At 38.5% G+C, this 27,422-nt stretch overlaps 2 protein-coding genes across 8 annotated transcripts in view; one reads left to right on the top strand and one right to left on the bottom strand.

The window, feature by feature from the left end:
* LOC149309717 (COX assembly mitochondrial protein homolog) overlaps window positions 1-18,216 on the top strand; it is a 64,103-nt gene extending 45,887 nt beyond the window's left edge. For 5 of the 7 annotated variants that reach the window (XM_089532898.1, XM_089532901.1, XM_089532900.1 and 2 more), the window contains one exon: window positions 3,125-3,236. In XM_089532898.1, coding sequence (XP_089389024.1) covers window positions 3,125-3,236 — 112 coding nt within the window. Of the gene's footprint in view, window positions 1-3,124; window positions 3,237-4,308; window positions 4,394-16,592; window positions 16,652-17,431 lie in introns of those variants that run through there. The other 2 variants (XM_089532903.1, XM_089532905.1) reach the window with 2 other exon arrangements.
* AZI2 (5-azacytidine induced 2) lies at window positions 4,739-27,257 on the bottom strand. The gene is made up of 8 exons (XM_089532897.1): window positions 27,037-27,257; window positions 21,438-21,667; window positions 20,762-20,887; window positions 18,662-18,761; window positions 15,843-15,991; window positions 13,549-13,610; window positions 6,682-6,803; window positions 4,739-5,100 (listed from the first exon to the last, which is right to left on the bottom strand). The coding sequence occupies exons 1-8, from the start codon at window positions 27,053-27,055 to the stop codon at window positions 4,739-4,741; spliced, it is 1,170 nt and encodes a 389-aa protein (XP_089389023.1). The 5' UTR covers window positions 27,056-27,257.
* Between the last annotated feature and the right edge of the window lie 165 nt (window positions 27,258-27,422).

The following is a 27,422-nucleotide window of genomic DNA, read 5'->3' as shown; positions in this document are numbered from 1 at the left end:
ACAAGCTTCACTCTACCATGCAGGAGTAGGAGATTAAGGCCTGAATTCTATTTGTAGTCCATTTTGAGATTACACTTTCAGTCAATGGGATTTACTTTCCACAGTTGATCCAGTGGGTTGCTGTGGGTGGGACTGTCAGTATGATTCACGCCCTGCTTTACTATTTGCTCTCATGTAGTGATTTTCTGTGTGCAGGGCATTTTTGCTTCAAGTACTTAATCATGTGAACCTCTTCAACCCATTGTCTAAACTACTTGACTCAACTATAGCATACAACATTTCTGAAACAGTTCTTAATGCAGTTAGGTGTAAAAGTAGCTCAGTACTGATTGCTTTCCAGAGTGGTATAAAAGTTAAGTGTAAACTAAAAGAGAGAAATTGTGTCCTTTCAGATGTTGATGGATCTAGTAACATCTGGAGGGTAGCCAGTTCATTAGTGTAAATACTGCTACTCTTGAGTATATTGTGGTGCTGCTTCTCTACCACAGAACCAGAAACCACAGCAAAGGAGACCACCACCAGATATCAGCAAAAGTTTAAATGATCTTGCATATACTACTGTGTTATATCTCCTCATGGAGAATGCCTCTACTTCAGTTTATTCAGAAAGGACATATTGTATATTCTGCTGATGACTTCAATAATCTGGGGAGTTTGTACAGGGAGATACAGTCCTTCAAATAGCCTGGACCCAAGCCATATATATATGTTTTATCCTAGACTTATCTATGGGTCATATCAAAATCCATGCTTTTGGCCCTGAAACTTTACCTCGACTTATACAAGAGGTCGACTTGTACATGAATATATACAGTAGTTAAAATAATTTTTGGGAAATACTCAAGTAACGGAATATATGAAGAAGAGGCTCCTCTACAACCTCCCAGGGCAATATCATCTGTTATGGCCTATTTCCCTCTCTTCCCAGGAAGATCTAAACAGCCCACCAAAGCCTCAGGGAAGGAGAACATCTGCTTCACTATATGGATAGTGGTTCTCACCAGTTCAAAAGACACATGGTAGATTTAACATCATATTCTCAAGGGTTGCCCAGTATCCCATATGCCTACATTGGAGATGTATATACTATGGGTGTTGGCAGAAGAGCAAAAGCCCTGAATGTTGTAAGCAGAAAAAGAAAAGAAAGGCACAAAATGTCAATAAACAGGAGAAAGTGTAGGGAGGACAGAGCTGTGACATAGAAAAAAGAAAGACGTAGGAACTTTTTGCCCCCTAGTTATTGGATTTTAGCTCCCACCAATTGTACCCTTTGGTCTTGGGGGCTGGTGGAAGTTGGGAATGTAACAATATCCAGAGAGCCACTTGTTTCCCACTTCTCTGGTTATAACAGTGTTTATATAGCTGTACCATGAGGGGATTAACAGAACAGATTAACCTTTTAATCTTTATTTAAAGGTTTAAAAGTTAATTCTCTCCCGTTACAGTCTTCTTCAGATAGTTAATAAACATGACAAAGTGGCCTTCATTGAGGTCAGTTCAGTTCTCCTCACTTGATACTAAAGTATGTGGACTAAAGTAAGATCCCAAGGTAGATAGCAGCAAAATTGTTTTTTCCAGTCTAAAATATTCTCCAAATTAGTATAATTAATTCCATTCTTTACCATTAGCAGAATATGCCACAAGGCATATCTAACCTCTTAACCAAGTGAACTATAACTCCAAAACTTTCCAAAGTTGTTGGGGTGTTTGTTATTTTCATCCTGCAACTTGCCCATTTGCAGAGGCATCTCTTTCAGCACTTCTGGGAATTTCCAGCTTTCACACATACTTTCATATTGATCAAACTGACTGGATTTGTGTATAAAAAAGATGGCCTTTATTCATTTTATGGCATCTCAAGTCAAGACCAAGAGCAGCAAAGTTTTGATTTTTGTTTTAAAAGAGAAATGTTAAAGGAACAAAAATCCTAATTTAGTTCAATTGCTTATTTTTCTCATTTAATGCATGAATGATCCATGAATTCCATCAGTTTTGTAGTAACTTCAAACTCAATTGTGTGTATGGTGGTAGCACTGAGTAAGATCTCAATTACAAATCAAGATTACTACAATTGTATCCCTGCTAAAACTGCATTCTATTCTATTCTAGTCACATAACATGCATCGCTATCTCACTGCAATTTAGAAAACCAAGTAACACAGCTTCATCAATGGGTTTCCTCAGTATGTTAACTCCATTGGTTGGACTGGAATTTAAAATAACAGAGTAATCACCGTAATGTATAGCTCACCTCCAAGATATTTAGCAGATTAAGATGTATTAATAATCATGGTATTTCGTCAAAACTTCTCTGATCAGATTTCAGGTATTTCAGCTGCTGTGAGTTTGTTTTGACTTTTTATCATATACAGTGCGTCCTCGCCTTACGCGGGGGATCCGTTCCGGATCCCTCCGTGTAAGGCGAATTCCGCCTATGCTCGAGCCCCATTGGAAACAATGGGGCTCGTGCACGGCGGCGCAGGTGCACGCGGGGCGCAACGGGCACGCGCGCCCATTCAATTGAATGGGACGTGCCGCCCCTTCTGCCCCGCGTGCGCGCCGCGGCTTAAGCACATACGCTCAAGTCCACGTATGGCGCGGGCGCACTGTACTACTCTGATATTTAGCCACAAAGTGCAGGATATAAATGATTTAAAATACATTTACCTTACTTAGATGTATCTAATAAAAATTATTACCTATGATGCTGACTTACATCTTCCAAACCAAGAACTGTGGAGTGGGGGTGAGGGATGAAAACAAAAATTGATCAGATTGAGAATTACACAGCAGGTACAAAAATTCCATGCTTACACCCCCTGCAAAATATGGTACCTGTATCAATTTAGAGAAAGTCTTTTTCAAACAAAATAATTTATTGTAAAATATGTCAATTTCTTTAGTACATTGCTCAAAATGTTAAGCAGCTCTGTGTGCCAGACACTGTTACTTAGCCAGGTCTCCACTACCAAAAGAACAGCCCTGAGAAACACATCAGTTATGTAGTCGCATGAGAAGCTGCTTCTGCTACTTCGTTATTACACAGGTAGTTGGTTCTATCAGCTGAAGTCTAGAGACATGGATTTATTTTATGCATATTGGGTTTTGTTCTATTACTCTTCAGGAGATTGTACTCCCTGGAGTCAGCTATGTTCATTGGCCAGAATAAATTCCAGCATCAGAAACCATTTCCATTAATCACAGACAAGACAGCATATATGAGCAAGAGATTTTAAAAAGTATGTAGTGAATGGTACGTATATTATTTATGTATGCCATTTACTAACACCAGTAGAAAGAATCCTGTTTTCCTCCCTCTACAGATTATATTATCTCCAGTATGAGAACATGAAATAAAGCAGCCAGCACTGAAATATATAAAAAGCAATGGAAGGGAGGGAAAACACAAGTCTTCCTCTTTCACAGTACACCAGTATGGTTGTGCTGCTTAAGAACATATTTAAACAGCTCTGTGAAAAGTTATTTTTTGGTAAATAATTTCAAAACTATTAGTGAGTTACAGATTTTACCTTTCCTTATTCATGTTCCAAGCACAAATTGAGAAACCAGGAAGAAGCTGCAGAAGTCATGAATTTGTAAATACTGGAATGATGAAATGCAAGTCTAGCAGAAAATAAGCAAAGCTTGAAACTGGCCCATCACTGCGGTGCCATGTCTTCACCAGAAATTTCAAACATTAAAAAAACTCCCACTGCTTTCTTCATACCTTAGTAAGGCCAAATAGGGAAATAAAATTCTGGAAGTATGTCCATTTATAAACCTTGTCAATGTGGACTAACAGATTTCACTAGTAAATCTTAACTACAAACTAATCAGTGCTATAGGGCAAGAAACCAGAACTTAATTATCTGAAAGTTGATAGTTAGAATATTAAGTACCTATGTGCATAATATTTTGGATGCCTGATGCATCTCAATAATGATGCATAATAATGCATTTCAGAAAGGTTGAATACATTTACAATATTATAGTTCTCCCTCCTTATATTAAGGTACCTGGAAGTTTCTACATCAAAATTAGGGGACTCAGAAATCATAAGTGGCAGATAGGCACCCCAATGGTCATATTTTGGTTAGGGCAATCCCAGTTGTCCTGGGGTATGTAACCTTACTTGTATATGATGCTACTGTGTTTCTGAAGTGGTGAGGCAATCTGTCATAACACAAAAGATTCTTCTACCAGGTAGGACTGCCATGGGCTTAATGGGGACACATAGTCAAGATAAGGAATCCTAATAATTTGATTTAAATAAATCAAAATAATTCACTGTTCATCTTCTCTTTCCAGTACACACCACACATGAAAAACCAGTGACTGCCAGAACTGGAGGAAAAAGCTCAATCACATTCCATTCTTTACCTGAGAAGCTTAAAAAGGAGATAAACTATATTAAAAAAAGAGGGAAGATTCTCACAGCTTGTAGAAATGTCTAAAGATATTGTTTTTCCAAGCAACATTATTCACACAATTTGCAGCAATGCACAGCTTTTGTTTTACTCCAAGGCTTAATACTCGGGTAAGTTGCAGGTGTGCAATTAGAGCTCAGGTCTGTTTTGACTCCAGTACAGTACTAATTTCTTCTTATACTCTCCCTTTTGATTTAACTAGACTGTTTTCAAATTTAAAGAAGTAAAGAGTCAGATCCTACTTGGATTGCTTTCTCATCCTTCTCTCCATGTTTTCTTGAAAGCTATATCAAGTTGTTCCTTTTGGGTTCTTAGCTCTTGTGCAGGCAGTTTTGGTTACACTGATCTAGACTATTTTCTGGAAAGTTTAAATGACACACTCTGTTTTTCTTTTCCCAAAACACTGTTTCACTAGGTTTGGGAGGGCTTGGGAAGACCCATGAATTGTCTTCCAGAGAGCTCCTTCCATAGGAGTTATGTTCTTGAAATGCAGAGTCACAAACTGGGATTAGTTTCCCATCAGTACATGAGGGAGAAGATGCAGAACTGCTGAAAACTTCGTCACTTGGCAGGAGTAGCCTTTTTTTGCAAACTGCTCCAGAATCCACTAAATGTAGATTTGCAGTATCCCTTTCAAGATCTTCAACACACTGAAGAGGGATGTGGGATGACACTGTGGAAACAGTAAAATATTCTTGATTTTCTGCTAAACAAAAGGCATTCAAAACTCAAATATAAATTGTATGCTTTTATTCATCAGATCAGAACTAATCACTGATAAATCAGCCCATTATTTTATGTTCATTTATTTCACTTTAATGTGACTTAATTGTTTCCAAATAAACTATATTTAACTCTAACGGAGTTAAGCCAAGCATATTGGAGAAATAAAGTCTATCTTCCCAGCAAATGGAACTTCTGGAAGAGAGGAATAGCAGTATACACCTCAAAGAACAGTCCTTGCTGTGGATTTTGGAGATTTTTCTATTTATTCTGTTCAGATTTCTTCCTCTTTAGCCTGCACATGATGAGCCCAACTTTCACAAGTGTGTATATTAAATGTTAGTTAGAAGGAAAGGCTCAGTAACTAATTTGTCCTCTTCCACCTTATTTCCCAGCCCTTCACTGAATGGAAACATTTCCCACCAACCTGCTTCAAAGGAAGTCAATAGGGAAAAGCCATAAGACAACCTATGGCCCTTAAGATGTTTTTGGACTTCAGCTTTCATTATCTCTCACTATTGGTTAAGTTGAGTAAGACTAATGGGAGTGGTCCATCATCATCTGGAAAGCCAGCAGTTGTCTTCTAGCATCAGATCACAGGGATGTAATAGGATGGGGGGGAGGTTTGGCCCCATCTCCTTATCTTCCTTTTAGAATTAAGAAGTGAATCATCACCTCCACATAAGAAATACATACTTCCTGGATCAGCTATAAAAAGAATTGTGTCTGACTTGGCTCCAAGATACTGTATATGGAAATAGATCACAGTCTGGACAACACAGGCTTTTGTGGCCCTTCAGATATCATTAGACTACAAATCCCATCAGTCCCAGCCAGTTTACATAATGGTGAGGACTGGTGGGGATTGTAATCCATAGGACCACATATTCCACATCCCTATTCTATAACCTCTGAAGGCTGAGGATAAGACTGGCTATTTAAAAACTGAAAAGGATATGGGAGGTTTCAGGAGGAAAGTTTTAAATTTTTTAATAAGATCTAACTTCAAGGAATTATTTCTGTGTAGAAATTTAAATTTGTACAAAGTGGCTCTCAAGATCAATTAATTATCCCAGCAAATGCTTAAGAAATATAGGATGCACAGTGTTTGGTTTGGATTTTTGGTGTGCATTCATCTTAAAAGCATTCGTTACTTGCAGAGAAAGGCATCAGAAAAATGAAACGTTTTTGGTAGGGTTTTTTATATGAAGTAGTTGTGGTAAAAGGTCAAATACAACTAAACTTAACACCTCAGCCTCGTACAAATAAGTAACACTTGACTGAGGAAAAAAGCCACAAGGGAAGAGAATACAGCATTAAAAAAACAAACCCACCAGCAACACCTTTATGTGTGAAGTTGACCAGAACAAGACAGAAGTAGAGACAGAAAATGGGGAGGTTGGAACTAGAATAAAAATGGGGCTTATTAGCCTCAACTGTTAAGGGTTTGATAAGTTACAATAGCAAGCTGCGCTCCAGTTTAGGATCAGTGGTTTATTTGTGAGATGGCATTATCTAAACCTTGACTTGCCTTTCTTGGTTCCTAATGGAAAAAGTTTCAGTTTCTTTAGCATTTCAGTTTGTACTTCCGTCACCAGATGCAGATTAGACATCTCCTTCTTCAATTCCCAGTATGCTTGCTGCACATTTTCACTGAAAACATATTTTAGAAGTTAAAATTTCAGCAGGCTTCTCAATTTCTACATGCAGAATTTACAAAAAACTAAAAGCAAAAGCCATTGGTTTGGAGAGCTAATAACAAGCTTTGCAGCCCACTGTAAATAATAATAATAATAATAATAATAATAATAATAATAATATCATTTATTTCTAAGTATTAAAGTAGTGTATTAAAAAGTTCAATTTCAAGTGGCATTCACCAGCACTGTAACTTCTCAATATCCAGCTATATCTACAAAAGGACACATAAACCAAAGAGTGCATTAACTTTGCTTTGTAGTTGTTGGAACCTAATTGTCAACACCAAAAAAAAAAGAAGAAAAAAAAGAAAAGAAATGACAGATGTTAAGAAGTAAAAAAAGTAATGCCTGGCTAGATAAGACAAAGATTCAACTCGCCTAGCTTACCCACAAGTCAGATGTACCAAAGCACTCACGAATAGGCCATGCTGATACCTTTCCATCAGTGGATGTCTCAGCAGCTGTCATTAGGAAATACACCACTTATATATGTGGAGCCTTCATTACCTTTCTACTTAGCACTAACAACTGTTCCAAAATGTTCTCATCCTTCCTTAAAACCTAAACGCAGGAACCTTCAATATATCTTGTGGTAGTGCACTTCATAGTTTTGTTATGTAGTCATGGAGAAATACTCTTATATGATTGCTGTAAATATACTTCACTTGATGATCTATAATTGTGAGACCCATTTCATTCATTCCTCCCACCTCCTTTTTTCCTAGACAAAAACAACTCAAGAACTTTAGCTTTTCCTTGTAAGAGAATGTTTCCAGTTCAGTTCTCATATCAGCTATGGTCCAGTAGGTTGGACGTACACAAACCACTCTTCTCTAAGCTTTCCCTGTCTGCAATATGGAAACAATTATATTACAGGTCTAATTTGAATGGATGTTTTGAGGATCCCTGAGACAATACCTTGAGCATTTGAAGTATGTTATATAAATTTTAAGTACTGTTATTCTCAATTAAAACATTAGACAAGAAAAAAGGAAGAAAGAAGATGAGAATGAAATAGTGTTTAACTACTGTTTCTAGCAGTAAAGGTAAAGGTTTCCACTTTGACATGGTTATCAAGTCGTGTCTGACTGTAGGGGGCAATGCTCATCTCCATTACTCAGCTGAAGAGCCAGCATTGTCAAAGACGGCTCTGTGGTCGTCTGGCCAGCGTGACGGCACAGAACACTCTTACCTTCTCACTGAAGTGGTACCTGTTTATCTACTTACACTTTTACATTATTATTCTTAATTATTCTTGTGGTACAGAACTAATATTCCCTCTAAAACACACTATGCCATTTCACTTCACTATCAGCTGGGAAGCCAAATGAGGTTGTCCAAAAATCAGGAAATTCTTTTTCTCTAAAGACTTGGGAACTTCCTAGGCAGAGAGATCTGATTAGAAAGTCATATTTTAAAAGTCTGTCCAACAACAGCCTGCAAGTAAATGCTGATAGATGTTCAAGGCAGACTATCAGTTTATCAGTGAAATTCTATGTCAAGAATAACGGAAACACAGAATGTCCAATAACACCCAAAATCCATAAGACAGCAATACCTTTAATGGGCTGCCCCTAGATATGTTTTCTGAGACACAGAATGTTAGGAGTCACAGCTGGAAAAAGAAAGAAAGAAAATGGAGGGCAGGGTAAGAGGGGGAAGTGACCTGCTCAAACCCTTGGCAACTTAATGTAACTATTCTGGGCGTAACTATTCTGGAAGGAGCAGGGGAGAGATTTATATATTAAACAGCAAATTATCTGCAGAGTGTGAAGTCAAAGACTTTCATGGCTGGTATATAGTTTTTTGTGCCCTTTTCGTGCTATGTGTCCATGTTCTAGAAGTGTTTATTCCTGACATTTTGCTGTTTGGAGTTGCATCTGTGGCTGGCATCTACAGAGAATGTATCTGCAGTCCTCCAAATTTTGTCAAACGGTGAGTCCCATCATTCACTATGTGACTGAGGCTGTTTGGAGTTGCACTTCAACATCATCTGAAAGGCTCACACAATTCCATTCCTGATGCAGGAATGGTTCAGACACCTGAACTGCAGGTGCTCCCCTTGTTCTAGCTACAAAATGTCCAGGCTGGAGCTGCTAACTCTTCAGGCAAAACAGATATAACAATGGATATTCACTGGGAGAGAGAGTTCTTCACTACTCCTAAAAGTCTTCCCTTCCCCTCAATGTAAGCGTAAGAGGTTGACATGAACATTCATTCTGGGATGGCAAGAGGAGTAATCCACTATGACTGGGTTTATCTCAGTATGCCAACAGAACAAAGCAGGAGTCTACGTTTTTCATAATTACGTTATGGTTATAATTTGGAAGTGGTTAAACAATGATCCATCAAAAAGTGGGAAGCGCTTGTATTTAACATAGCTATCCAGCTCATTCTGTTTAAATATGTAGCATTAAAATTCTGCTGATAATTGCCTGGATTAAAATTCAATGGATTAAAACTTCGTAACTTGTTAAACTGACTTATTCTAAATGATAATATAGAATTTGACTCTGTAAAAAATGTTTTCTTAACAACAGAATACAAATCAGAAGACTCACTCTACTCTATATTCATCTGGGCAGGAATAAAATTCATTTCTGCTACACTTTGGGTCACAGTTACTCCAGAACCTCAAATTGCATTACCCACCTGATCACCTCTGCATCTAGGCATTTGCCTGTTCAGTGTTCTGCTGAATTTAGAGCATATCCTAAAACACTGTTTTCAAAAAATTCATGAAATAGGCATTATATGCTTTAATGGTAAATAAATCATATCACTCTTCTGAGGCAATTATGTCTCCTCAGTTTCCCTACAGAACATGTCTAACAACAATGATGCTGGAGACACAGAGCACACCCAAAATGAAGAGTTACGTTTTAAAGCGGACCCGCCTACTGCCTCTCAATTTCCATCCTAATTAATTGATCCAAATTTTAAAGTTTACTCTATATTTATCAGTGAAGAGCAACCCTGTTTGGGTGGTATGGCAGGACACAAAAACTGTTAGGGAAGGGAAGTGGTTCTATTAGTCACGACTGAAAAAGAACATGGACTCTTGCCTTGTCCAGATGAACCCAATCATAGTGGACAACTCTTCCATGCCATCCTGAGAATGCCACTATAAGTTTCCTCTTCCAAGTTTAACTGGAATCATGCCTATGAATAATCCCTTTAAAGGGACAGAATACTTTCCAACAAAGTGGCAATGTTGCAGGTGCCACTTTTAGTAACTATATCTGAACAAATGTTTAGCATTATCAATCTTAGGTGAAAAGAAAGCCAGAATTGAGGAACATTTAGTTTCTGTGAAAATGCAATTTGCAACTACTACAGCACGTATAAGAACAAGATGAACTCTCGTCTTGATGAGTAAATGAGAGATGCTGCTCTCATTTATTCAGGCTATCAAAGGCTGAGCTCTAAAAAAAACTTATGTTGATGACTGCCCAGAATAAACCCTAAATTATTTCCATGTAACAACTCAGCTGCTTCACAAACAACACAAAAAGTGTTCATGTTTCCAAAATGGATGGATTGTAACTTTTCCACAAGATTTGCAGCACTTTCATTTCTCCAAAAACACAGTCAACCGCTACTAGAAGCTGTATGGTGTAGAGGTTTTCCTATACCACTGATGTGAAGGGTTTCCCCATAAATATGGAAAACGGTTTCCAGTAGATCTTAAGAAGTTAAGTGACTGAATCTCTAGCGAAATATGTATTTCAGGTGCTGACAGGCTCCTTCGTCACTTCAGTAATGAAATACAGGGAAGTGGCCAACAGGCAAAAAATACTAGTTTGTACTAGAGAAGCAGCAATCATATTTTCAGCTACAAAATCCAGAGATCCAAGAGGTATTCAGTGCATACAATTTCTAGCTTCAAGTTAATTTCATCTCTCTATACTCAGGTTTGTTTGTTTGTTTATTTATTTGTTTATTTATTTATTTATTTAACAAAGTATTAATAAAGTGAAAGGCTATCATACAAGATTTGGGAATGAGATTATTCTCACCTCCCTTGCCCTAGGATTTGTCCCAACTCTGGCCAACCCGGCTACTAATCACCAGAGTTTCATTCATCTCTCAGCTTAAATACTGCACATTTTTCAATTTCTATGTCACAACAATTTGGGTAGTTATTGTATAACTTGGCAGTACGTACTTTGAAAATATCACTTTTGTTGATACTGTATTTAGCTGTATCCACATTTCAGGGGCAACATTTTATTATAATCATGGAGGATTCACAGATCTTAGCTTTTTGGGATACAAAATTTTGGTTTAAGATGTGCACCAAACACAGCAGAGGAAGTCTGAGTTCATAATAATAATCAATGGATTTCCATTATTAGGCAAATGGATTCCACTGGCCTTAAGGAAGAATGAATTAAACTCAATGGAAACAGAATCTTAGGCTTGTGGAAAGTTCAAAGGATCTACAAAATCAAATTTAGAGAGAGATGACAGTGCTACTAATATATACAACAAGCGACAAAACACCAAAACAAGTTTCTTAAATTAAATAAATAAATAAATTAAATTTTTAAAAATAAATAAAAACAACAACAACAAAACAATTAACACTCCCAGACTTCAATTATGATCACACAATACCTCATAATTATAAACCTAATTGTTTTTCCAGTGTGATTTCCTTTTCTTCAGCATCAGATAGATAAGGCTTATAACTACACTTTTCACAGTAATAAAAACTATGTAGGAATCCCATACCACAGATTCTGTAAATTCAGTTAAAATGATATTTTTACCAGTGCTACATTGAAGCTTAGCTTAGCTGTTTTAAGTTTTTTAAAAAAATCATATTTGATCAAAGAAATGTCATGTGCCATTGACAAGTGACAACTATTTCACAAGGATATCAGGTAAATGAATCATGACAGTTAAATTAAATCAAAGGGCACTTGCTGAAACAAACATTTCAAAGAACTTTCTCTAGGCGTGAAAAGAGCTGTAGACTTGTTTTCACAGTGGAAGTCTGTATGTGCTAATTTGCATACCAAAGAAATGCTTTTAAAGGTAAACGTAATAGGGTATGATTCCTAGCAGTGCTTACCAAACAGCTACTAAAATACCAAATTACCCCAAATAATTAAAAGGGATAGCTGAGATTAAAGGGTCTACTGTATAAGTTATTAACACACATGCTGTGCCAATATATTCTGACATGTCTACCCTCTTTCCTTTTTCTGATGCTAGCCAGAAAGTAATAATAAAATGACTGCTTCTAACCAGGTCCTACTTCTCCCTCATGTGGAAAACAAGGAAAATGCATTTCTGAATAGTGTCACATGCCTTGATGTCTTTTTTTCAGTAGGTGGAATTTGAAAGCTTAACTACACACCACACATGCAGTGCTTTGCAGGGTGGGTCACTGGTTGACCTGTAAATCCAATCTCTAAGCTGCTCAGAGTATTGCCTTCAAAATTTGGGCCACTGTTCATTATTTAAATATGAAATATTTTACATAGACAGCATATTTCCTTATTGTAAGGTATTTTTACTCCAAAATAAAAGCAATGACTCAGATCCAGACTTATTTGTATGTAGAAAAGACCCACAAAAACAACAGAATCTACATTAGTCATGACTCCAAAACACACTGCAGAAACAATACATTTTGATACCACTTTAACTGTCCTGGCTCAGAGCTAGGGAATCCTGGGGCTACAGTTTATTGTGGCACCAGAACTTTTTGACAGGGAAGGCTAAGTGTCTCACAAAACCACAGCTCCCAGAATTTCTAGCATTGAGCCAGGGCAGTTCAAGATGTCTCAAACTGGATTATTTCTGCAGCGTGTTTTAAACTTAAGTCACACTGGTCTTAACTATTTCATTTAAGCATAATTGCATCTGGATCCAATCCAGAATCATCAGTAAAACAGAGGACAGTGCACAACAAAATAACAAATAACCAAGAGGCCCAGCAGTCAGAACACAATAAAACACTTTACTCCAAACACTAGCTTACTCCTGTGAAAGAAAACTCTTTTCACCAATCACCTAAAGACTATCTAGATGAAAGTGACAAGCCTTCCAAGGTAAGACCTCCACAGCATTGGTGTTCTCACTGAATAGGCCCTGTCCAGCATGATTATCCATTATGTTTCTGAGGGAAAATGAACCAACAGTAAGGCTTCTCTCTGCACATTTCCTATGTCAATATGTATGTTTGTGCAAGCTAAATCACTATTTGAAATTTACTGCAGATGTTTCCAATAGGAGAGTCCCCTTATGTCAGTGGATTGTAACTTCCCAAATCCCTTACCAATAATCATACTGGCTGGTGCTTCTGAGAGCATAATTCCAACCTCATCCAGGAACCCAAGATTGGAAATCAAGGCTTTAACAGTAGCACCCAATACCCTGGATTGGGCATAAACCCAAAAAACCTCAGTGAAGTTGTCTTCAATCAAAGTTAGTTGCTCTATGGCCTGTTGTGAAGATGCATTGTAAACCAGCTGTCAAGTCTGAACAGTCTTCAAGTACAATCACATGCTATAATATCATAAAATGCCCCCCCCCAATGTCACTAAGGCATGATTGACTATGGTTAGGTCTTCCCACAAACCAGTCTTCTTTGGAGTTAACAAATATAGACTGGATTACTTACAGAAACTGATCTGTACTGTAGTTTTATAACAAGGATGAAAAAATTCCAGGGATCTTCATACCTATCAACATCCTGCTGCTGGACAGAGTCTCCATTTATTAAGATTCCTTCCTGGGATTCAGCCTGGAAAGAAATATGTAAAGACTTAATGAATGGCTTTTAATAAATTATTTATTTAGAAACCAGTAACTACAACGTATTTCCATTTTAATTCCCCATGAGAGCTAGCTAGCTACCAGTGTTTTTAATTTTATTGTGCCATCAGAATTGCAGAAGTAATAGCCATAAGATTTAAAGTTTAGCTTTAATATAGTCACACTGATTCTAGATAAAATCACTTGAGTCATACCCAATTTTACAAATGAGTTTATAAATGAACTGTGGCTGTGTGATTGTTTAACAATACAAATAATAAATGTCACAAATAACAAAGTGTAATGTTACTGCAATATGTACCACAAATTGATTCATTAACTGTCACAAATTATATGCTCAAATCAGTAAATTTTAAGCAGCAGATTGATAAAGATGCCAATTCTCCCCAAGGTAGTACTGTTACTATCAATTCAATTTACAATTTTGCATTTAGCACCATCTAGTGGAACTTCCTGGAATCTGCAATTAAGTTTCTGTTACAGGTTGAATATCATTTATCCAAAATGCCTTGAGCCCAGAAGTGTTTGGGATTTTTTTTAAAAAAAGTTGGAACCTCTGTATTTGCTTATACTGTACATACATAATGTGATATTTTGGTGATGGGACTCAAGTCTAAACACAAAATTCATTTATGTTTCACGTACAGCTTATATATATATATATATATATATATATATGCATGCCTGAAGGTTAATTTTATACAATACAGTCCACCCTTGCCATACACGAGGGACCATTCCAAACCCCCCTCCCCGGTATGGCAAATTTCATGTATGCTGGAGTCCCATTCATTTGAATGGTGGTGCACCACAGCACACCTGCAGCACTTGCAGCATTTTGTCCCTCCCCGCTCGCCGTCTGCATAAGTTCAAAGCCACATATGGTGAGGGCGCATTTGGTGAGGGTGGACTGTATTTTTAATAATTTTGCACATGAAACAACATTTGTGTACATGGAGCCATCAGAAAGCAAAGGTGTCGCTATCTCAGCCACCTACTAAAAAGTTTTGGTTCTTGAAGGATTTTGGAAATCCAGGTAAGAGAGATTCAACTTGTACTTGAAAAGCATTAAACCAAGCTAAGTTACATCATTTTGACCCACTAATGAAGTACTGACTGTAATCAGCCCATTACTGCATCAAGACAAACAAGAACAAATACAAAAAGAAGCAGCAATCTTTACTTTCTTTTTGTTTTATGCCTTCAAGTTGTTTCCGACTTATAGTAACCCTAAGGTTATCATGGGGTTTTCTTTCTCTTTTCTAATTTATAAATTTTATTAGCTTAGGAAAAAACATACATATTAAACACACATACAAAATAACATAATCCTACATACATTCATACAAAGTAATAAATTAAGCATATAATGTTCAAACCTTTCCTAAAATAATCTTCTAGTCTTCAGCACTTCTGCTCTTATTTCCATCAGTTACTCTTCTTAGACCTTCTCGCATTATCTCATCTTCTTTCTTCATTGTCCCTTCTCTACTTAAGACCTCTTAATCTCTTCCCTTTCTATCATGGGTTTTCTTGGCAAATTGTTCAGAGGAAGTTAGACATTGCCTTCCCCTGAGGCTGGAAGCATATGACTTGCCCAAGATCACCAAGTGGGTTTCATGGCTGAGCTGGGAATTGAACCCTGGTCTCCAGAGTCATTGTCCAACAGTCAAACCACTACACCATACTGGCTCTCTTTATAAATTATCTGAAAATAGTATGAAAAGGCTATAAACAAGTTGTTTTGCACTAGGTGAAAAACAAGTTTCAAAACTGCATAACATGTAGTGCAGAGGAACACAGCGGTAACTCCTTCTTATAAATAACGAGAATGGCACTAATTTGAAGGAGTCTGTCACAAATTCTGTTATACATCTTTTCCTCAACTGTTCATTCTTCATTCCCTCATTATAGCTTTGAAATCAACAGCATATCTAGCTTCAGGCAAAATCCATTAATGCAAACATTTATCTGGTCAAGAGAATGTCATGTTGTCAAAATCCTTAATGAAGTTGGTGAGGGGTCAGCCAGATTGTAGGCCAGGAAAAACTAAAGCTCATCTGCATGATTTCCATGCAGGCTAATTACCTATTTTCAGGGGGAAAAACATTAGGTTGTGGAGCCATCCAACATTTTATTTTAGAGTTTAATGGACCCTCTTGTCCACAACTTGATAACAGAATCCGTAATACAGTAATACCTTCTGCAGAGACTTTTGTAGTTCTTTTCTAAGATTGTTGCATTCTTCTCTCAGTTTCTCCAAATCTTGCTCCAAACTGTACACCTTCAGGGCATTATTCAGGTTGTCTATTTCCCAATTAGATGGATTTGAACTCAGACTCTTCAGCACTGTCAATAAATAAGATAAAATCTATCACTCAGTTAGAATATAGTGCAACACTAAGGGTTGATAGTGATAAAACTTAAGTTTTCATTTGATTTTCAGAAAGGGCTATACAAGTAGTTTCCCAATTATGAAACAACTACACTATTAACAACTAGCAAAGCACAATGAATATTGCAGGTGGAAAAAGTTTTATTGTACAAGTTCTCATATGCTAAAACTGATTCCCAAAGTCTTTTGCTGGCATGTGCATATGATATAAAAAGGAAAATCAAAAGACTGGGTTCAGATCTCACTTTTAGAAGCATCCAGTGAGTACTTCTAATGAAGTAATTCCTTATTTTGTAATATAAATGAACATGTGGGTTTTTTTCCAGATCAGTAAAGAATCTGGAAATGAAAACATCAATGCCTAGTTAGGCTAGACTGGAGAGGGGCTGAGGCCCCGCTGAAATGATCAAGCATCGAGGACTAGGACTACCAAGACTCCTATGTAATCTGGCCTCTCCAAGGAACTACCAGTCAGAATTGTCCTAGTCTATAGCCATCTTTGCATTCACTTAATGGGGTCTTATATGTTCTCCCCTTGCTTTGATATATTGTTAGGCTTCAAACAGAGGATGAACCACTGAAGTCATTCTCCTAGGGGTATGGAACTGTACCAGGTGAGTACAGTTATTTTATTATTATCTTATTTTTTGCATCATAATGAAGACTACAGGTCTTATTTTGAGCTTATATGTACTGTTGGGGATATAGATACAATTATTAATTTGAATGTGACTGAGAAGTTTCGGGTGCATCTACACTGTAAAAAAATAATGCCATGAATCCATCCTACAGAATGCTGGAATCTGTAGTTTTGTAAAGCACCAGCACACTTTGGCAAAGAAGTCTAAAGACCTTGTAAAACTATAAATCCCAGAATTCCATAGGATAGAGCTGCAGCATTTAAAAGTGGTAAACAGCCACCACTTGTGGACAGATTGTTTCTATAGTGTAGCTGCACCCTTCTTCTGGTACAAAAATAATCTAGAAAAGTCTCTCCTAGAATGGCCTCTTGGAACCTTGACAGACTTGGAACCTGCTCAAGACATACTCTGAGCAAGTCTGAAAGGCAGTTTGAAAGTGAAATGACTCAACTGTTTTGTAATTCAACATCACTTGCTAGTTCACTTTAGTTTATGGAGGTGTCCAGAGCAGTGTTTGATAAAATATTAATGGAGACTATCTATCATGAGAACTAGAGTATTAGGTTAAAGTATTTTCGCTCCTGCTTTGATAACCATTTTTTTTGGTCATCAAAACTGCAACTCCCTGTGATTTATATTATTGGGCCTTTCGTGATTTTATTTTGTACCTTCTGATATCAATATGACAACACTGAAAGAAATCATCCAGAGGCTGGGGAGAGGTGTCACAGTGCTTCTCTCTTTTTCCTCCAGTTCAGGTTGTGAGAGCATTCAACAATTCCTAGATTCACAACCAGACTAGATGAGGACCAGCAAAATGGAACTCGGTGCATGGCAGAGATTGTGGCAACAAATTCCACTTCCCCTGAAGAAACACATTTGGATTCCGGGAATGCTAACTGATCACTTGTTGTCACAGGAGATACCAAGTGGGAGTAGAGATTGCCTCTATGGCAAAAGGTATCTTCTAGCAGTTTATGCTACTGTGTCAACTGAAAGCATATCTTGCAAACTTATCAAGCTGCAACACTTGTCTCAGTGTTATAGGTAATAACTATCTTCAAATACAGTTCTGACAGTGCAATTATTTGGGACATTATAACATCATGTTTGAGTCTGTCACCTGCACTGTCTCCAAGTTTATTTTGGAAACTAATGTAAAACGCTTGTTTAGAGCTTTAAAGCACCAACTTGGAATAAAGACACTTAAAGAACCATTCTGTTTCACATCTGCCTACCTATATAAATCTTCAACTGAAGAACTTCTTCAGCACCACACCATCTACAATATGGCAGTGACAACATCCGAAGATCCTACATGTTGATGGCCCCAACTATGGAATGCTTTTACTAGGGAGCATTACTATGTACCTATTTCAAAGTCATTTTGGTGTCAGGCAAACATGTTTATCTTACACAGCTTTTTAGAAAAATGCTGTACAGTATATTGCTTTATTGATACTTGGCATATGCCTTCAAATCTGCTGACTCTTATAGTATTCTTTTATATTGTGCTGTTTTAACGCTTTTGTTTCCATATTTGTTCTAATTTCTTTCATTTTGACTTTACATAAACTGTCCTTTGAATCTGTTGAAAGAGAAATGTATAATATGGTAGAAATTTGAGTTCTTGCAATAAATCCTAACTTAAACTGTCAGGTCCAGACATTATCATTAAAAAGTATTTCATCTTCATATTATCTGCATAACTAGACATAAAGACAACCTCCCTTCTCCAAATATAGTATCATGGTTTGTGAGTCTTTTGAAGGAAACACTGGTAATACATAGTCATATCAAGAGTGATGTCTCCAAAAAATACTAAGACACTATACTTGGCTTCTACATAGCTTACTGCTATGATATCTGGTTACACAAACTGAACTAGAAGATGGAAAATAAACAGACAGTGGCCCACAATGTTTCCCATACACAGCTCTGTAGACCAGTGCATACATTTACATTTTGTTAGAGAATACACACCTCTTTCAGTTTCCACTTCAGCTCTTAGCTGCAGGAGTTCCACTTCTTTAGACTGCAACTGCTCATTCATGTTTTGTAAGGATTCACTGTTCTCTCTTATCTATTTGAGGGAGGACATACTGTCAGGATTCTGTCTGTCTAGCTTGTTGGTCATTAATAAAATCAACACATGCCTGAAATACTGGGAGACAAAATGCCAACTAGCTTTTCATGAAAAGACAGCTGAGCTATCAGAAGTTCACACTATTGTTTCTAAAGCACTATAAAGTCAAAATCAGATAGATGCCAGAACCCTGCATGCCATGAAATAACATACATTGTGAGGGCACAAAACCAAACCCTACTGTCATTAAGTCAGACCATCAAAATGAACATAAGCAGCTGATGGACATCCGAGGTTCATCACTAGTTTGTTGTTAATAATATGTTCTCTGCCTTCCAAAGATTCTGCACCACACTGGCAGATTTCTTTAAATACACATTTGTGCTACCTATATATATGCATAGATCTGCAACTTCTGTTTCAGGCCTACCCTCATTCTCTCAAACAGCAAACACAAGATTGATGGCCAGCAGGACTGGTGCCAAAGTGGACTACTAAGAAACAAGAGGGAAGTATTGATATGGTTGTGTGAATCCTGAGATATGTAGAGAGAATAAGGTGTAACAAATTAAAGCCAAAGAAAGCCTGAGCAGGCTTGCTGGCCTCTCAGAACAATAGAATGTTGAGGAATCATAGAATCGTAGAGTTGGAAGAAACCACAAGGGCCATCCAGTCCAACTCCATTCTGCCATGCAAGAACTTACAATCAAAGCATCCCTGACAGATGGCCATCAAGCCTCTATTTAAGGACATCCAGGGAAGGAGACTCCACTACACTGTGAGGAATGTCAGGAAGTTCCTCCTAATGTTGAGGTGGAATCTCTTTTCCTGTAGCTTGCATCCATTGTTCCAGGTCCTGGTCTCTGGAGCAGCAGAAAACAAACTTGCTCCTTCCTCAATATGACATCCCTTCAAATATTTAAACAGGGCTATCATATCACCTCTTAACCTTCTCTTCTCCTGGCTAAACATCCCCAACTCCCTAAGTCGTTCCTCATAGGGCATGGTTTCCAGGCCCTTCACCATTTTAGTCGCCCTCCTTTGGACACACTCCAGTTTCTCAACATCCTTTTTGAATTGTGGTGCCCAGAGCTGGACACAATATTCCAAGTGGGCCTGACCAAAGCAGAATAGAGTGGCACTATTACTTCCCTGGATCTAGACACTATACTTTTATTGATGCAACCAAAAATTGTATTGGCCTTTTTAGCTGCCGCATCACACTGTTGACTCATGTTCAACTTGTGGTCTACTTGGACGCCTAGATCCCTGGAAAAGAATCTACTTGGATTCCTAGATCCCTGGAATTAATGGGAAAAGAAAAACAGAAAGCTGAGGAAATGGAGGAAGAAGAGTGGAATGGTTGTCTATAGACTAGTGCCAGTCCATATCTCCAGGAAAACTATGTGAATACAACAATATGTCATGAATAAAGCACTGATCCATGGCACAGTGAGGAAAACAGCTGCTGGTCCACCACATCAGATAATGTAAGATGCCTACAGTATCCTTGAAGAGGACATGATTGGCTAGAATCCTGAACAGGAACACTTGTGTTGGAAGAGGCAAGGAAGCACAGCAATATTTTGTTCCAGTTCCCACTTGTTTTTAATGTTTATACACCTTGTGTTTGAAGGGAATCTCCACGTTACAAAAAATGCTCATCTTGTTTTTGCTCCAATTCCCCCTTTTCATTCTATAATGTTAATCAACAGAACAACATACTGGACATAATCTAGTCAGAAATAAGAACTTTTCAAACCAATTTAAATAAATAAATAAATAAACACATATGTTGAACTCCTGCATTAAGATCAACATAATTTTAGTGCTTACCTCAAATAAACCCAATACTTTTTGTGACTGGAATGATCAAAACGTATTTGCTCTAACAGCCAGGCAAGCTAATCTTGTTTACTCTATAAATTACAATATGCTTCCACCACTGCACCCATACAGTATTCTAGACTCTTTTTAACCCACGGCACAAAACATACCATTTTATCCAGTTTACTTTTCAGATTATCTCGTTCAATACAAGCCTCTCGGTATGCTTGATATGCTTTGTTAACCTGCTCACGACCTACAGAGCTCGTCGTTTCTTCCAAATTAGAACCAAGTAGCTAAAAGATCAGAATGAGAAGATTACATTTTCACTAGTGTCAGCATCCACATCCTAATATTGTCTGCTGTTAATATTTAATAACATGGCAAACATGTAAACTTTGACACTTTTTACAGCTACCTATCTTAAGTTATGTATTAACTTTTCAAAAAACAAACATTCTGCTTAAAAAAAATTATCCTGAATTTTCTGAAGACAAATTCTAAGCATGGCAAAAAAAGAAAAAAATTTCAGGCCTTTAAACCTTTTATTATCAAAACCTTTTACAGCGTGCCCACACCATATGCAGGCTTGCTGTACATGGCTTTGAGCTTATGCGTAGAGCAAGACTGGGGGGACAAAATGGTGTGTGCGCCACAGATGTGCATGTGGCCTCAGGTGCAGGAGTGCACCACCATAAGAAACAAAGGGATTTGACTTTACGTGTTTTCCCCCATACATATGGAGGGGTCTGGAATGGATCCCCTGCGTATAGGAAGGGCCCACTGTATTATCAAAAATGAAACTGAATGTACCTTCTCATGCAATGTAGCTAAGCAGTTACTTACTTTTTCTTCTAACATTCTAACTCTTTTCTTTAAGAGTGAGTTCTCCCTTTCAGTTTCTTTTAGCCGTTTTTTGATGTCTTCATAAGCAGTGACAAGTGCAAAATGAGAAGCAACAGATTCTTCTCCTGTATATACTGGAATGGGAATTCCCTCATCTCGCTTATGATGAAGGTCTGCTTTTTCGTGATTCAAAATATCAATGTCATCTTCAACCAATTCATCCATGACAGCTAAATAAAAAAACACATAATGATGTTGAACAACCTAAGTTTATATTAAAGCATTTTAGATATTGAAGACTTAAAAGAATGCTGTCAGATTTTGATTACATTTTCAGTATTATCACACTTAAAAAGCTACACTTCATAACTACATTTTCTGATTCTGATGTATTTATAACACATGTAAAAAGAATCCTTCCAAGAATTACTACCATATATGTGAAAACTGTGGAAAACAAGAAATGAACATTTGAGAGACAACAGTATCATAGTTAATTCAACATGAGAATTTTGTTGTCCTTTCAGTCTAAATCAGTCAGTTATTTTCTTCCCCCGCCATTTATTTAATTTATTTATTGTATTTATATTCTACATTTCAAATACAAAATAGCTCTTAAAGTGGCTAACAATATAATGTAATATAGAACATAAAATTTTAATTACAAAATAGAAGAAAATCAATTAAAACACATACATACAAAATAAACAGACTGTGCTCACCAGTTAAAATCTCCTTGAGCAAAGAACCCAGCTTAAAAGCCAAAAGCCTGCCTGCATGACTCTCCCTGCAGGCAAAAGCACACAGAAGGAGTTGTTCTGGCCTTCTTTAGCTGGCAGTTTCAAAGCTTTGAAAAAGTCACTATAGAGATGTGCTGGAGAATCTAGAAGCTGCTGGAGAAAACACTTTTCTAAGCATCTGTAAGTCCTCCAGCATGATTCTACAATCAACCTCTGGCAGATGTTGACCATAGAGTTGCATGGAGGACCTGGAGATCCCTAGAAAGGTGTTCTCTCAGGTAAAAAGAATAGTGGTTTTTTTATTTGCGGTTTTCCCACATTCACAGGGGTCCTTCACCCCTAACCCCAGCGAATGGGGAGGGACCACTGTACATCAATGCTACTTAAAGTACCAGTGGATCAGTGTCAGTCTGTGAGACACCAGCTGCCAGTTCACTGGGAGTTTCTAAAGGGCACAAATATGGCATTGGTCTGACATAAGGAGGGGGGATTGCCATCTTCCCACATCATATAGTCTTAGAATTACAAAATCCACATCAATTGCTTCCATGCAAATTAATTAGAAAGGTTGTGTCTCTGTTATTAGATATAACCTTTGTAATTAATTTAATTGGCCATGAAGGTAATGATCTCTAACCTCAATCTTTACAGATGACTGGGAACTGGGGAAAAGCTATCTACCTTTAAAACACTTGTCAACTTATGATGATCTCAGGAGTTTCATAAAGGATGTTTAGATAAGGAATATTCAGAGGTGCTTTGCCATGGCCTTCCCCTGAATATATCCTACAGCGCCTGGCCTTTCCTGGCAGTCTCCCTTCCACATACTAACCAGGCCTGACCCTGCTTAGCTTCTGGTATCAGACAAGATATAGTGATCATTGGACTGTTTGTTCTTTAAGTCAACAGATACAAATATGCTGCACCTCAGAATTTTAAGTCAAACGAAATAGTCCTCTACAAATAGGATTCTGCATGACATATGTGGCAATATCTGTGACAGACAGTTTTTCATACTCTAGAAGAGCAAAGGTAGGGAACAATAATCTACAAAGACTTAAAAGCAATCAGTTTGTCAGAATTCTTTAAAGATAACAGTAGCTTCCTAAAATGGTACACAGGGCATGAAAGATGTTCAGGGATCAACCCAATCCCCACCTCCATCCCGAGTGGAACTTCCAATTTTAACCTGGAAGGCTCAAAATTGTCTGGGGTGAAAGAATGGAGATACGACAAAGAGAGAAATATGGAACACATAGGCTATAAAACAACAACCTAGAGCAGCCTGCATCTTCACAGATGGCTAAAGCAGGGGTTGGAAAGTGGGTAGGAGGCAATGTTTTGCTTCTGCACACCTTTGGCAAATCACAACAATGCACTGCTGGTAAATCAGAAGTGATGTTACATCACTTTCTGTTCCTGTATGGCCTACTTTTTGATGTTTGTGCATGATTTCATGGGGTTTGGGGAGTAGAAACAAGCCTATATGTTTTCAGGTGGTTTTTATGTATGTTGGGCATTTTCAGATGGGAAAAAAATCACCAAACATAAAAAGGGTCTCTGTAGACTGTGACTGTCTCAGAAGAGACAGAAGAGGACTGTAATCCAAATTCATTCCAGGACTTGACCTCACAGAGCATAAGGAATTCAAGACTAGAATCTGAGACTATTGGATTTGGCCTGAAGCCTAATTTGCTCTGAGCAGTCAAAGAAACCACTCTCTAAGACCAAAATGACCCAAGCAAAGTAAACATCAAAATAACAGTACTCACTCTTGACAGATGGCTTCCTTAACTGGTTAAAGAAAGTTTTTGGAAAAGCTTTAGAAAAGGTTTTTAAAAAAACATATAGTAATTTAATACTATGGCTGCCATCCTATGTGCACTTATCTAGGAGTAGAAGTGAGACTCTCTCTGAATGCATATGAATAGAATTGTACGATACAATCACTTAATTACTTTTAATATTCTGCTTTTCTCAGTATCTGTTTTAACCTGTGCCTAGTTTAATCTTGCTATGAGCCACTTTGTATCCCTGTCCTGGGAAAACAACAGAATACACATCAAAGAAATAATGCAACCGACTTGGCTTCTATCCATTCCCACTGACCATGGAGTCCTAGTATTGACTGCTTTACATCTATTTTCCCCAATCCATTTTTATGCCTACTGGAAGTGAAAAGACGTGTGCTCTTCTCTATTAAATATCAAATGCTTGCCCCCCCCCCCAAATTCATTTTGCAAATCCCGCTTGAAAAAACTTAATCATACAATACTGTCAAATTCCATATCCTTCATATGAAATCTACATTCTTCTTGGTCATATTTTAAAAATGGCCACACAGGTCTGTCATCAGGTTTGAGCAATTCATAAATAATCCCACCCAAATGCATTTCTTTCCCGTTCTACTTCCTCTCAACTTTTTCAACACCTATCCAATTTACACATCGCAACAATGACCAATGGGTCCCATGACATTAGGTTAACAGCAATCTTAATATTTATGTCTATTACCCTCCTCCTTGTGATTTACCAATATACATTTGCCAATGAATTGGGTGCATTGGGTCTTGTGAACTCTCACCAGAAGCCAAAATGACTATACTGAGGCTATTTTAGTGTGGGCATCTCATGAGATGATATGAGAAAATAGAACACTTGGTAAGACGAAAGGCTGTAGGAAAAGATGACAACTATGTCTCTGGTGAGTTGGATCCATCAAAGAAGCCACAGTCTAGAGCTTGCAAGGCCTGAGCAGGACTGTTGAAGACCAGGAAACTTAGAAGTACGTATGAATGACAGAAGCTGACTTGAATGCAATTGACAACGAAATACAAACTTCAACAGTATATTAATCTACGGTTGCCTTGTATTGTCACTCATCAGGTTGTTATTAGCAGCCAGGAATTGCATACAAGCAAGTGATGACATTTGCAGTGCAGGAGGGGATGTTTATTGCTCTTCTAGAGAGAAGGAAAACCCTCTTCTGCACCTAGCATTGAAACGCAGCTCTATCTACAACCATCCTTTGAGGCCCTAAAATAAAAACGTGGGAGAGGTCTAGGTTATTTGGGGCATGCTTTGGGTTGTTATTTCGAACGATAGGTTTATGTATCGCTTTAGGACTGGAACATGTTCAGAAGCATTTCAACCGAGGCAAGTGCACAATTCATGAGCACTGGAGATGATGTACATCTAGTTTTGTTTTGGTTTTTCCCTTTAGTCAGAGAGAACTAATACTGACACACATGTGACAGTCAAAAAAAGTCCCTGAACTAAAATCAGCTTCATAATGAAAGTACTTGAACACTGTGCACAACTGACTTACATTTGCCACTTTTGCACATCATTTGAAACCCTATTTGCTGTAGGCATTCTCAAAGAACAAAGGTGTTATAAGGCAAAGATCAAGGAAGATGATACTATCTCTGTCCCTGGACCGTTCACATTTCATGTCACTGGCTGCTCTGGACAAAAATAAATGCCGTAAACCCTTCCAAAAAGAAATCTCTAGGCAGATTGTCACTTGCAGCAAAATCAAGAACATTATGGCACCTTAAAAACTGACAAGCTGCATGTGGCATAAGCTTTCTTCGCTTCACGCATTGCCAGAGTAAACAAAGCTTACACCCAATAAAAGCTATCGTCTTTCAGATGTCATAAGACTCTTCCTTGTTTTCATGACGCAACTTTGAACATTCAAGACGAGGCAAAAGCACCGCCTCCGTGGCATGTTTCCTCCTGTCTTTTTTTCTACATGCATTCATCATGTTATGCTTTTACTGTGTACAGAGAAGCATTCAACCAGCTCCGTATAACTTGCTTATTCAGCTGAAAAATAGGGCTATAACAAAGAATAACTGTATTGCCAGCCAGTCTCTCTCCCCCACACACCGTACAATCATTTATATCTAAGGGTGACCAATACAGACAGGCCAAAACAAAGCTGCTTCAGGTCACTTTGGAGGTCTGGTGTTTCAATGATCCTTAGGACTGGAGTGCAGCTTCTGGCCTTTTAGGACACATGTATCATTTAAACAGCATACCTCCAAAGTGACTCAAAGCAGCTTTATTTTGGCCTGTCTGTATCAGGCCCATGTTGGCCATATAGCAAAGTACAATAACATCCAAAATCCACAAAACAGTGACACCTTTACAGGGCCAGCCAAAATGCACAACATATGTATCGCAAGAAAGCTTGAAGTACGTATATTGTGCGTACCAATAAAGGTATCGCTGTTTTGTAGATTTTGGATGTTATTGTACCTTGCTACAATTATTCAGACACGGGTCTGGTATCTCATCGAGGGGGAACATGTCTACTAACAGAGCTACTCTGGGTCTACAAGATAGTGCTGTCCATGCGTACAGTCTGGAGAGCGCTAGTGTAGTGCGATGGCTTGAGTGTTGGACTAGGACTCTGGAGACCAGGGTTCGAATCCTGGCTTGGACATGGGATCCCACTGGGTCACACTCTCTCAGCCTCCTCAGGGGGAGGCAATGGCAAGCCCCTCTGAACAAACCTTGCTAAGGAAAACCCATGCTAGGTTTGCTGTAAGTCAGAAACGACTTGGAAGTCACCACAACCACAACCACAACCACAACACTCTCCAGCCAGCTATGAGGAGACTTGGCTAACATAGGCTCCTCCAGGTCACACTCTCTCAGCCTCCTCTGAGCAAACCCTGCCCAGAAAGCCCCATGGCAGGGTCAGAAACGACTTGGAAGTCAAGAAGAGCCAAGGGTCTCCCCTCAGGAGAAGGAGCGCCTGGGAAGCCTATGAAGGGAGGATGTGAGCGGGTGCTTTCCCTGAAGAGAGGCCTCCCTGGGCGCTGCAAGACAGAAGAAGCAGCGGTTACCTTCCTGCGTCGAACTCATTCCTCCTCCGGAGTCAACCTCGCGAGGGCCCCTCGGCGGAGGGGAACCGGGAGGAGGAGGAGGCGCCACTGCGGCCCCGCCACCGCTGCTGCCAAAGGAGCCTCCTCACGGCGCGCATCGTTTCCTCTCTCTTCCCTCAGCCCTGGAGCGGAAGCCGGAGCTCTTCCAGCTCAACTCTTCGCCCCGCCCTCTTTTTCTCCACCCAACCAGGAAGCCGACTCCCCGCCCCGCCCCCTTTTCTACACGACTGGGCACTAACTTCCCCGGGACGGGACGGAAGTTGCCTCGTGACGTCAGCACCAGAGAACGCCGGGATTTGTAGTCTGGAGGGAGGGGCATATTAACACTGTACACTCGTCCCCCGGGA

The sequence above is a fragment of the Sceloporus occidentalis genome, unplaced genomic scaffold, assembly GCF_023333645.1.
Source record: "Sceloporus occidentalis isolate IW3139 unplaced genomic scaffold, rSceOcc1.0.p SCAF_7, whole genome shotgun sequence".
NCBI classification, from domain to species: domain Eukaryota; kingdom Metazoa; phylum Chordata; class Lepidosauria; order Squamata; family Phrynosomatidae; genus Sceloporus; species Sceloporus occidentalis.
The sequence above is the reverse complement of the archived record's forward strand: the minus strand, read 5'-3'. Positions and strand labels throughout refer to the sequence as shown.

Coding starts and splice junctions, on each gene's coding strand:
- AZI2 (XM_089532897.1), bottom strand. Junction 13,611..15,842: donor TACAAAAGTCTCTGCAGAAG/GTATTACTGTAT, acceptor ATTTCTTTCCAG/GCTGAATCCCAGGAAGGAAT. Junction 6,804..13,548: donor CAGCAGCAGGATGTTGATAG/GTATGAAGATCC, acceptor ATATGTTTTCAG/TGAAAATGTGCAGCAAGCAT.